General features: G+C 36.4%; 1 protein-coding gene across 1 annotated transcript; it reads left to right on the top strand.

Moving 5' to 3' along the window:
* The first annotated feature begins 731 nt into the window (after nt 1-731).
* Nucleotides 732-11,772, top strand: LOC107018185 (protein MAEA homolog). Its single transcript, XM_015218599.2, has 7 exons — nt 732-1,174; nt 1,841-2,035; nt 5,696-5,818; nt 9,914-10,099; nt 10,569-10,702; nt 10,982-11,168; nt 11,241-11,772. The coding sequence occupies exons 1-7, from the start codon at nt 818-820 to the stop codon at nt 11,340-11,342; spliced, it is 1,284 nt and encodes a 427-aa protein (XP_015074085.1). The 5' UTR covers nt 732-817; the 3' UTR covers nt 11,343-11,772.
* The last annotated feature ends 309 nt before the right edge of the window (nt 11,773-12,081 follow it).

The raw sequence follows: 12,081 nt of genomic DNA, 5'->3' as shown, positions 1-12,081 counted from the left end.
AATTATCATTAGCGACGCACACATATATTTTCTATTTTGAGAATACATACATATATATAATCGATCAATCAAACTTACATACGTATATAATTATAATCCAACAATACATCCAAGTATTCTTCCACTAGAATAAGATATTATATGAGCGCAAATATACAAATGCATTCCACTAAGTTTTGAAATCGAACTACTTCCACATTTTCAAACATAGTAAAATAAATTTATGAAATTTACAATTTTTAAAATACGAGAGTGTCAATATCTTTTTCAAATGATTCACATCACTTGCATAATCTGTTTGTGGTACTAAACTATGATTTATTTGCCTGTTGGGTGTACAAAAATTTTAAGTGAGTATGATTGACATACATTATAATGTCTTTTAGATATTAAATTTAAATTTCTTTTCAATTAAAGATGAAAAGTCACATATTAAACTAAAAACATTACAATAACTCAAGAAATAAAAATATTATTTTTTCGTAATTTATTTATGCAACGAATATTTAAAAATACAAACAAAAGTTTCTTTTATATAAAATTTAGTTGAAAATATCTAATAAATAATATCATTATATTAAATTATCATGCTTTTAGACGCAAAATTAAGATATGTAATAATTCGAGAATTTGAAATTATCCCACCTGCTCTAAAAGAAAAAAATATATAATAATTCACCTAAACCAAAACGACGCCGTAGTGCTGTATCTTTTGGAATTTGGATGTTGTATCTATTTGGAAACGAAGCAATTCATCCTTCTTTCATAAAATCTTTCTCCTTCCAGCGTCTCCGATCTAGCTTGATTTCTTCCATTAATGGAGATGGAAACGGTTCCCAACGGCAGTTCGCCGTCATCCACCACCACTACTACCAGCGCTGCCGTCACTACAAACGCCGCATCCGCAGCGGCGGTGGCTGCTGCCATCTCACCTAACGCACCTTCGTCAAAACTGAACCAGCTGTCCGAATCGCTCAAATTGGAGCACCAGTTCCTTCGTGTTCCCTTTGAGCATTACAAGAAGGCGATCCGCGCTAATCATCGTATTGTTGAGAAGGAACTCTCCGCTGTTATTAATGGAGTTTCAGATGCTGCTGAATCTGAAATGTCCCGTGATGATGCTGTACATCACCTTAATTCACTTGTATCCAGATTGCAAGGCCTCAAAAGAAAGGTACTTAGAGTAGATCAATTACGATATTCTGTTTGTTTACTGTGTAAGTTTTGATTATGGAAGCTAGACTTCTATAATTAGGTGTGGTATTCTGTTCAGTTACTGTGTAGGATTGAAAGGTATCGAAATTTCCCCTATCCATTGTGTATATATCATATTCAATTAGCGAATAATGAATACCCAAAAATGTGTCTGTAACTGTATATCACACTTTGACTGTATAAGATTGGATATTGGATGACGGAATCAAAACTTTCCTCTTTATATTTTGTTTGCGTGTGTAAGAGAGAGAGCATGAAGTGATAAATATTGTAAAGTTGATTACATTCCAACATGTAGCTTTGAAATTCTTCAGATATGATTTTTGACCAGTTCAAATTAGGTAAACGTAGGTTTATATTGTGAGAACAATCATTTTATTGTATAAGATTGGATAAATTAAACGAAGCTTCTATAGGTGTGTATGTGTGTCTTTGATTTCTCTGTTCTTTGTTGAATTTTGGTTCCTAAAATGTATCCCACTTACTCGTTTAGTTAGTCGGTTAGTGACTAATATGTTTGAAAAGCTAAAAAAACCCAACACGAAGCTTTTTGAAAGCTTCAGTAATCCTTTTAATCAGTTAAAAATGATGTATCATAATGGTTTTATATTGTGAGAACAATTAGTCGGAAGAGGGGAGTCGAACAGAGAACCTGCAAGCGCAAAGATGCAGAGCACGGCTAGATCATCTAGAATCTGCTGATCCAGAAAATTTATCAGACTGGCATAACACCCGTTTGAAGCGGATACTGGTGGATTACATGCTGCGGATGTCATATTATAACACTGCTGTAAAGCTTGCTGAAAGCAGCAATATCCAGGTGGGTTTTCTTTGTTCGTTAACCTTTTATTATGTGGTATTATTTATTATGGTTAAAGGGTCATGTTGTTCCAGTTTTTTGAGTCACACAAGCTCCCCTTGTTTGACAAGTTTCTTGGATCTAGCATATAACTATACTTAAGACGTCGGTTGTTTAATGTTTAGTGTACGTCTTGTATATGGCTGATTTTGGTCTTTTGATTTATGAATTGTTTCCCTGATAAAAAAAACAACAACTATATTTCGTTTTTTAATCTTAACTTTCAATGGTTGTTTGTTGTTTAGGAGGTTCAATTTAGAAGTGTGTTTGCCAACCATCAAGGGAATAGGACTGGTAAAGAAATAGAACTATATTGTATTACTTTTCTTAGATGGAGGATTATCATTTACGTTTGGATGTTTGGTGGGATTAGGAGGAAGTGAATAGATATGTAAGTTCCTCTTAATCTATTTTTGAGAAATTAAATCCTCTTTAAATCTTTTCTGGAGGGGTATCAAACTTCACATTTACTTCCTTATCGAACAGGAGAACCAATGTGTATTGCCTCTTAGCAGTGTTGTGGACGGCGAGAGGCGACAAAAGGCGACAAGGGCCTGCCTCGCCACGCGGCGAGGCGAGCGGCGAGGCGCTTGCCTTTTTGAATAAAGGCGCCAATTAATACCAAAAATTAAAAATATTTAATTGCATATTTTATCCAAAGTCTTAATAGCAATAACACATATTAGCAAATATTCAATTCAAAAACCAATAGTAGATACTAAAATGTCTAAAACTTTAAAGACCAAACAATTCAATTAATTCGCTGTTTAGAAATATTGGAATAAATAATTAGGAAAAGAATTTTAAAAAAAAAATTAACACTTGTTACACTTACACAAAGCAGTAAGCACTGCCTGACTGCTGCTTACCAAAATTAAAAAAAAAAATGAAGAAGAAGAACAGAAAAAATAAGAACAGAAGAAGAAGAAGAACAGAAAAAATAAGAACAGAAGAAGAAGAAGAACAGAAAAAATAAGAACAGAAGAAGAAGAGAGAAATCAGAAATGAGAAAACATTACCTGAAAACCTGAAAACAGAGAGTGAGAGTCGCGAGGGTCGTCGGCGAGGGAGAAGAGACGCCACAGCGAGGGAGAGCGAGGGAGCAGAGACGCGACAGCGAGGGAGCAGAGACGCGACAGCGAGGGAGCAGCGACGCGATGGAGGAGAAGAGAAGAGTGAATCGATCGAGAGAGAGAGAGAGAGAGTCGCGATGTGGAGGATTTCAGAAATTTTCAAAAGTAAAAAAAAAACCCTAATTTTGACTAATTTTATTAAGTCAAAAATTTTTAATCAAAAAGGCGGCGCCTTTCGCTCGCCATTTCAGCGCCATCGATCGCCAGGGGCTCGCCTTTTTCTCCTCGCCTCGCCTCGCCAGAGAATGGCGAGCCACCCTCGCCTCGCCTCGCCTCTCGCCTTTGGCGACGAGGCGAGCGCCTTTCATAACACTGCCTCTTAGGTTCTTCATCTTTCTCCTTTTCACGTCTACCAAACATAATTTTGAAAACAAGTTCATTCTACATGAATGTATACGAATGTTTCTTCATTGATCTCTGTACATTTTACGTTTAGTTCCTACTAGTTCTCTCTGTGAGCAGTCCCTTCGGGCTACAAATAATAAAATTCTTAGTACTTTTGAGAAGGGAAGAATTCCTTCTAGCTTTCTCCGGTTTTCATAAGTAAATGTAATTTATTTCTACTTTTCTTAGTTTCTTGCTTTTCTGTGGTTTTATATCGTCTTTTCCCCTTATTGGGTGACGATTGATGCGATAGGTGGATTTGGGAAGGGCAATACTAGCACTTTTTTTTTATTTAACTGACTAATGTCGGGCAGAAGGACTACAAGTACCTACTTACCTATAAATTATAGTAATGATACAAGAACTACGCCTCAATCCCAAGCGAGTTAGCATCAGCTATTTGAATGTTCACTGTACGTATAGCTCCATTTAAGTCCATCTCAGTCTAAAGTAATTGGAGTAATAATTTAACGAAAGAAAAGAGGAGAAAGACAAAAAAAATTGAAGGCACAACAATGCAACTTTGCATTGGAAGGATTGATATTTTGCTTCAGCTGTTATGGAACAACCGAAGAAGAAGGAAAAGCTTTTTTATCTTTCCTTCTCCGAGAACCGTAGCGTGTTTGATATTAAACAAAAGTTGACATAGGTTATTTTGCACATGATGTTCCATTGATTCATTTTTTCCTTCTCTTTCTTTGTTGTCAATATGCACTACTTTTCTCAGGTTAGGATGTTGCTTCTGCTCCCAACCTTAAGTAATTATCTTGAATATGTTTGTCTTTTTGGGTCGGATACATTACCGCTGACAAGTGTTTCTGGATGTAGTTGCCTTGTTCTTCCAAAGTATTCAAGCTCTATGGAAGATTTAAGGCATTAAAATAGATTCAGACCTAGCTTATCAGGATTCAGGAAAAAGGATTTCCATGTATATTTCATTTTTTCTAAGTTGCCCATTATATATGTTAGATATGTTCTAAAAATGTCCATTTTGTGGTAATATATCTGTTATCTTTCTACATATCATGTACGAGTCTACATTTATAAGTAACTATAAGGAAAACCTTTTTTAAAAAATAAACATAGAAATAATGAGGCTTCCTTGCCAAGATCGAAACTTATAGGGAAATTGGGAAGGCAAGCTGGAATATACTTTTTGCAAGTCATGAGAAAACAGAGGTGATCTGGGGACATCTCATCCATTGGGGAGAGGTCCCAACTAGGAAGGTCTAAAGAAGGAATTCAACGATAGGGTGGTTGAGTGGTTTTGCTCTCTGGTTCTTCTGTCTATAGAAAGTACATTATAGCAATGGTGCCAACACCTTTTTCAAATGGTTCATAGCACTCACAAAATTTGTTCGTGGTGCCAAACTATAATCTGTTTGCCAGTAGGGTGCACAAGGATTTTAAGTGAGCATGATTGGCATGCAGTCCATTTAGTCCTGCTTTTTCTTTACCAAAAAGAATCCTGTAGTCCTGCTTTGTTGTGTTTACTGTGACAATTCTCTACCACTCAATCATCATAAATATAAAAATGTATTTTCTAAACTAGAAGCCACTATTTTTGAACTTTTTACTCAAGAATTGGTAATTCGTGCTTGGATAATATTTTTAGAGTATTTTGGGTTATTGTCGTATGGTTTCAACCAATATTCCATTTTGGTATTTAAATGAACTTCTGATGAGAATCAACTATCATTTTGATTGCAATTTCACCTCTCTTTGTTGTAAACCTTGTATACGATTACTCCCATCACTTCAACAAACTGTTAATTTCATGTCTTCATCAGTGAAGCAATATTTCCTATAGTTGAGAACTTCGATGTGACCTCATTATAACATTTAAGATAGACATTTAAAACCTAATCCATACAGGATCTGAAGGCTCAAGCCGTGTAGTTAAATTTTAATACAACATTTAGGTGATGCTGGTTCTTACAGTTGGTTTAATCTATCTTTATGATGTGTTTACTTGAATAATGCAGTAACTATGTCGGCTACCCAACATTGATGCTTCTTTTTGTAGAGTCGATTGTGCTTGTGAATTTCTTTAGCTGCAAATTTTTTTAGCCGTTGTGATTAAGTTTGGTCTTTTCTATTCTAGGATCTTGTTGACGTTGATGTCTTTCATGAAGCAAAAAAGGTCATTGATGCTCTCCAAAACAAGGAGGTAACTCCTGCTTTAGCCTGGTGTGCTGATAACAAATCCAGGCTAAAGAAATCAAAGGTACGATTATCTCTGTTTCTTTGAGCTTGTCTTTAATATTCTTATTACTGCTTTAACAATTCTATGATTGTATTGTAATCAGCGACAAAAGTGATATTTTCTTCATGTGGCTAACCACTAATTCTGGTTTCAAGAAGATGTTATTCAATTCTGTAGCTCAAATGTGAGAAAATATGAAAAGTCGCAGATCAGCCTCTTATCATGTTTACCGGGTTGAGTGGATCTCCTTCTGACTAATTTGATGGACATAAGGTTCAATTAGTGTATGTTAGACACAGATAGCATTCGATGACTGCAGACATTTTGGCTGCCAATGTGCAGAACATAGATAAAAGTTAGTGAAAGGCTGAAAACCTATGTGAAGCCTGATGGTTTTTTTATTGAGAAAGGCATCCCATTGTGTTTGATGGGTTTTTAGCGTTTGTGAAGCTTCAGATATCCCTTTTGAAACCAATAGAGTGAACAGAAGTTCTGCTTGGGTCTACTTGTTTCACTTCATGGTTTTCGAATGAAGGTAATCTCAAGCACACCTTTAGCAAAAAAAAGGTATCTCGAGCATAATATGCTTAAAGTGACTATGAGTTTTGAACTTTTGTGCTTTGCTTTTCATGGGTTAAAGAAACTTCTCTGGAAATCCCACTGTTAATAAAAACCTTATCAAAAGGAAATTTCTCTGGACAAATCAGTCTAGCTTATGCCGTAGGAAGATTATAAGATGGACGCACATCAATTGAGATTTTCGTTCTTCAACTTTCTCATCTGCAATGGATTTCAGAGATTAATTGTACTATCCTTGCTTTGCTGTAAAATTGGGATGTCCGTTCTGGACTGCATCTTCTGCGAGATAAAGGAAACCTTGATTTGACCATCACCTCTTGGGTTGTTCATGTGTCATGGATTCCAGAATAAATGGCAGCTGTCTCATGCATGCTTTTGCTGTATGGATTAGGTTGTTCTTTCAAATCCTTCCTCTGCTGAGATCATGGAAACTTTAATATGGGTATAGTTAGGGAAAACTGTCAGAAAGCTGCCAGTGGGCAAATAATTTCATTAAGTTGAGTTGCAGAAATTTACGTCGCGAAAAGAGGTAGATGAAGAGTGTTCTCTTGTGGAAGGCTGTGAATTGCTTCTTAGATTGAGTGGTCACTCAGACCAGAAAATATTGTTCTTTTCTTTATTAGTAGGGTATATTTCTGAATCATGAAGCTAAATAATCACTGTACTGCTTTTGCGAAGATGGAAACCATGATGAATTGATGAATGTAGTAATGGATGCATATGTCTCAATTGCTTGATGAGGAGCTACATAATCATCAGAATACATTCTCTGAAGTCCTGAAAAAGGGAGGAATGTCAAATGTGTTCTCTTTTTACCAACGGAATAAGAATGCATTACTAAAAGGGTTTCTTGTAGAAGTTCTTCCGATAAGGGAGGAAAATTTATTGACAATTGGATCACAAATGATGTGTTGATATATCTGTAATTTCTCATTGCATTCTTGATTAACACAAAAAAGGGGAGCCTGGTGCACAAAGTTTCCCCTATGCATGGGTCCATGGAAGGGCCATCTCGATCAACATACTGATTAGAAATACTTGAGCTTGAACTCGCAAAAAATCTAAACCCGGTTGATATGTGCAGTGTGCTTGTGTACTGAACCAAAAAAAAAAGAAGTTCAGTGGGCTAGTGGAAGTCATAATTACAACCTTTTTCCATATGTTGATTGAGAAAGATCAAAGTGACGAAGAGAATAATACTTCTTCAACTTTCTGTGGAGTAAGTGTCTTCAGATGTCTCTTCTACTTTGACCTGACAATGCAAAAGGTCGTATGCAGCCAGCTGATGATGCCTGATTGATACTTGATTTTTTTACTCAAGGGACTTGTAACTCAAGTAAATGTGCAACGTGCTGTGCATTGAGCATCTAAATGGATCTTAAGTTCTGTTATTTGAAGAAATGATATCCATTTGTTGTGTTATTTGAAGCTTGAAGCAACATCAGTCTGTACTGCCAACCCCTTGGCTTGAACAACATAGTGTGTGTGTGTGTGTGTGTGTGAGAGAGAGAGAGAGAGAGAGAGAGAGCGTGCCATTGATAAAAGAGTTTAGCAATCCTGGGTGGGTCACTATCTGTTCGGTGATACTTTAAGCAGATGGATCTTCTTGACCTGGTATATTGTGTGTAGAGTAAATTTTAAGAGTTGTCTAACAGCAGTCCATCCATGGTGCCACTGGTTCCAGTTTCCTTTTTAATCATTGCATCAGATGTGAAGCATACTCACGAGGAAAATTAAGTATTCATATTCTTGGATATTTTGAAGTCAGTCAGAGGTAGTCTGGTCCAATATAATACATCAAGTGTGAAACATGGCATGGAAGCATAAATTAGCATGCACACCAGCAGAATTGAGCTATCATATTCTTGGATATTGTGAAGTCAGTTAGAGTGGGGGGTAATCTTTGACCAATATAGAGGGTATGATGGCGTAGGGATTCAATTCTAACTTGGTAAAGCATACATGAGGACTCTGCATCTGCCCTCTTGAGTGTAGCATAGTCCATCAGATTGTTATGAGATCCACAGATAAAATGATATGGTTTTGGGTTTTATAACCTTTTTTTGTCGGTAAAGTAGGTATATAAAGATAGCATAAAAAAGGGTTTGGGGGTATATCACTATCTTTTAGCGTTACCTCATTTACACAGTTCTGGAATAAAATTGAGGCATGAACTGCTTGCGTGATGTAAAGCTTTAGGTTTGTCATTTTGTTAATGTCTTGTGTTTAAAGCAGCGGCTCAATGGGTAGAGCACTTGATCTTCTCTTATCAATATAACAGTTTTATGCATGATACAGTTTTATGATTTACTTCTTGCTTCAGGAGATCAAAGCTTAAAAATGGTATCTGACATTGGATGATGCTCATCAAATGCATTGATTGCTGTTACAATGCAATACCTTTTGATTTTAAATGATGACGATTGCAGTAGTGATAGCAGAGTTGTAAAGGCATAATGACAGTAGTAATACCAACAGCCATTGCACTTTAGACTAGTAGTGCAAAGCATAATGGCGTGTCGTAACAACTTTGGTGGAGGCTAATTGTGAATCCTGTCTTTGTTTTGATTGAGATGGTTAATCATAGTGCATTCTTTTTCTGTAAGGATTTTCTGGAGTTGTTGAGTAGAGAGGAATAGCAGATTGTCTGGTGGGGTCTTGTTACGTTTCTTGTATCCCTGTGTACCTTCTTGGTTCTGTTTCAATGATATTTTACCTTATAAAAATGAGAGAGGGTGTAGGTTCAAATAGTTTAAGTTCATTTTATTGAGATGTAACTGGATGGTTACTTGGAATTGTGTTTACATTTGTCCTGGATGTGAAGTTGTATGAGCGGTGAGCTTGTAATACGGAAATCCATCCCCTTTTTGTTGGATGAAGTTGCTACAGACAGCCATGCAATCAGTGGTCTCTTATATCTGTTCGCGGCATACTTTGGGATGAGAAGTCAGATGTATCTACAAAGTTTGCTCTTCCTTTTATACCAGGCTTCATTCAAGTCTTACATGTCAGAAGGATAAATGATCATGAAACTTGTCAAATAAAAAGGATGAATGGTCATGAAAGTAATTTTGCTAGTTGACTAGGTCCTGTGAGTCTCTAAGTTAGGCTCTGTTCGTGAATAGATGTTGGATTGCTTCTGCAGAACATTGTCACAACTTACATGTCATTGAGCTAAAACCGAGTAAAGTATCTGCGTGTATTTACTCCACCTGTGCCAGTTTATTCGACATGTTTTGCTATATCAATGATTAGTTTGACCCTTTTCTGAAACTACACTCTTGATTAATTATTTTTGATTAAAATGTAGATAGTACAAAGATATACAAAAAGATGCATAAGTTGCAATTTTTCTTATTTCAAAATGGTGAAAAGGCAGAACATGTCAAGCATTTGAAGATGGGAGGATTTTTTTTCAACTCCAATTTAGGAGTTATATCTTTGGATTGAGTGTTCCCTAAGGATTTTGGCATTAGTACTGCGTTTTGGATCATTGTGCTGCAAATGCAAGGTGCTGATTGCTTCTATTGTTGACAGAGCAAATTTGAATTCCAGTTGAGACTGCAAGAGTTCATAGAGTTGGTAAGATCTGAAAACATGATGCGGGCCATTACATATGCTCGGAAATATCTTGCACCTTGGGGTTCTACCCACATGAAAGAGTTGCAGCGGGTCTTGGCGACACTTGCTTTCAAGAGTAATACTGAATGTACAACTTACAAGGTAAAGGTCTTTTGTACTTGTTTTCTGTATATTTGCACTTTTTTGTCGGAATGTTATGAGTTTAGAATTCTTAATTAGTTTCTTCAATCTGGTTCGACTCTTTCACCATCAATGCTTTCAAGAATTATTACATATAGTCCATATTTCTAGTAACTCATTATTTATTGCAGTATAAGTTAGTCGCATATGCACAACTTAGAGCAATGAGTTACTAGAAAAATGGACTATTCTACTATATGTAATAATGTATGCATGTTTTATGCATTGCTTCTGCAACTCTCAGATATTATGTATGGAATTCTTATGTCTGTTTGCTTTCACTTTTCCTCATTGGTCTTGTGTTTCTTCATGATCTTTTGAGATGGTTGTCTGCTTTATATGAAGAATCACACTTGAGTAGAATACAAACAGTTCACGATAATTATGCACCAACAGGAGGTTACTTGACAGTTTTCAGTTTCTGTTATAGGTTTTATTTGATTCGAAACAGTGGGATTACCTGATTGATCAATTCAAACAAGAGTTTTGCAAGTTATATGGCATGACTCTGGAGCCTTCGCTGAATATATATCTGCAAGCAGGGCTGTCTGCACTTAAAACTCCGTATCCTTAACACATAATTTTTTGCTAGGGAATTATTGCATACAGATGGTCACTATACAAATTTGTAGTTTACTATTAAGAATCACGTTCAATTACATACGTGATGGTATAATCAGGGTAGTTTGCTGTATGATTTTCAGATTTACTAACTGCTGATATTTCGAACTCCCTCTGCCATCCATGGCCAAAGTTCCTAATATCCATTGGGGAAAGGAAAGAGGAACCAAATGAAAATTGTAAATTTATCTGCTCATGACTTCTCCTTGATCAAATCTATAGATTCTGTTACGAAGATGATTGCACAAAGGAGGATCCATTGTCACAGGAGAGCTTCCGCAAATTAGCAACGCCGCTACCATATTCAAAGCAGCATCACTCAAAGCTTGTTTGCTACATAACAAAAGAACTGATGGATACTGAAAATCCACCCCTTGTATTACCTAATGGCTATGTCTATAGCACCAAGGTGTGCCTTTATTTGCTTCCACGTTTGTGCTTCCTTCAGCGATAAATCTGACTTGTATCTATGTGACGGCAGGCACTCGAAGAAATGTCGAAGAAGAATGACGGCAGAATCACATGTCCTAGGACAGGCCTCACCTGCAACTACACAGAGCTTGTTAAGGCTTACATTTCATGAGTTTCTGTTTTCATTGGACTTCCATCATTGTAGATCGTGGGCAGTGATCAACTCCCCCATGACTTAATGTTTTGGGGACAATTGTATATATGGGAACCCCCAAGTCTGCAAGCAGAAAATTCATAATGATGTGAACTTTAAAGGGAGTTTTTGATTTGTACAGCATATCAGTTGCATTTGAATGCACCTGTAATCCTAAAGATGCTTTTCACACACTCCTGCCCGCACAACTCAGTTGCATTTAGTAGGAGATCTGAAGTACCTGTTGGCTAGTGCTCAGTTGTACATGTGGGGGCACTCAAGGGTGTGGTTTAACGGTCAATGAAGTTGATAGAAACTTAGCAATGTCAGAGTTAAAGCTCTGGCATAGACAAAAACCTAAGGTGTTCTCTTTTCATTTGCCTAAGCTTTGATAAGTAGAGTTGTTAAAGTATATGTGTTGGTTGGAGGTAACAAATAATTGGTGAAATGATGTCGTTGCAACTTGGTTTAAATATCGATATTATTGGAGAAAATAAAAAAAGGTAACCCAACTGTAGCTTGAGACCTAATCAGGTCCAATGATGAATAAAACACTCATCTTTCAAACACCATTTACACTAATTTTCGAGTGTTTAGAAGTGTTTTTAGAGGATGTGTTTGGTACGAAGAAAAGTGTTTACCACGAAAAATATTTTGAACCAAAGTTCTATAACTCATAAACACTGCATTAAAACGTTCGATCCAGATGCAATGGTAT

Source organism: Solanum pennellii, chromosome 4 (assembly GCF_001406875.1).
Source record: "Solanum pennellii chromosome 4, SPENNV200".
NCBI lineage: Eukaryota > Viridiplantae > Streptophyta > Magnoliopsida > Solanales > Solanaceae > Solanum > Solanum pennellii.
Note: the sequence above shows the minus strand (reverse complement) of the source record. Positions and strands in the feature narration are given on the sequence as shown.

What these genes read in the sequence shown, in the direction of transcription:
- LOC107018185 (XM_015218599.2), top strand. Translation starts at nt 818, where the DNA reads ATGGAGATGGAAACGGTTCCCAACGGCAGTTCGCCGTCATCCACCACC. An exon ending in CTGAAAGCAGCAATATCCAG is followed by an intron (nt 2,036 to 5,695) that starts GTGGGTTTTCTT and finishes TTTCTATTCTAG; the next exon opens with GATCTTGTTGACGTTGATGT. An exon ending in CTGAATGTACAACTTACAAG is followed by an intron (nt 10,100 to 10,568) that starts GTAAAGGTCTTT and finishes TTTCTGTTATAG; the next exon opens with GTTTTATTTGATTCGAAACA.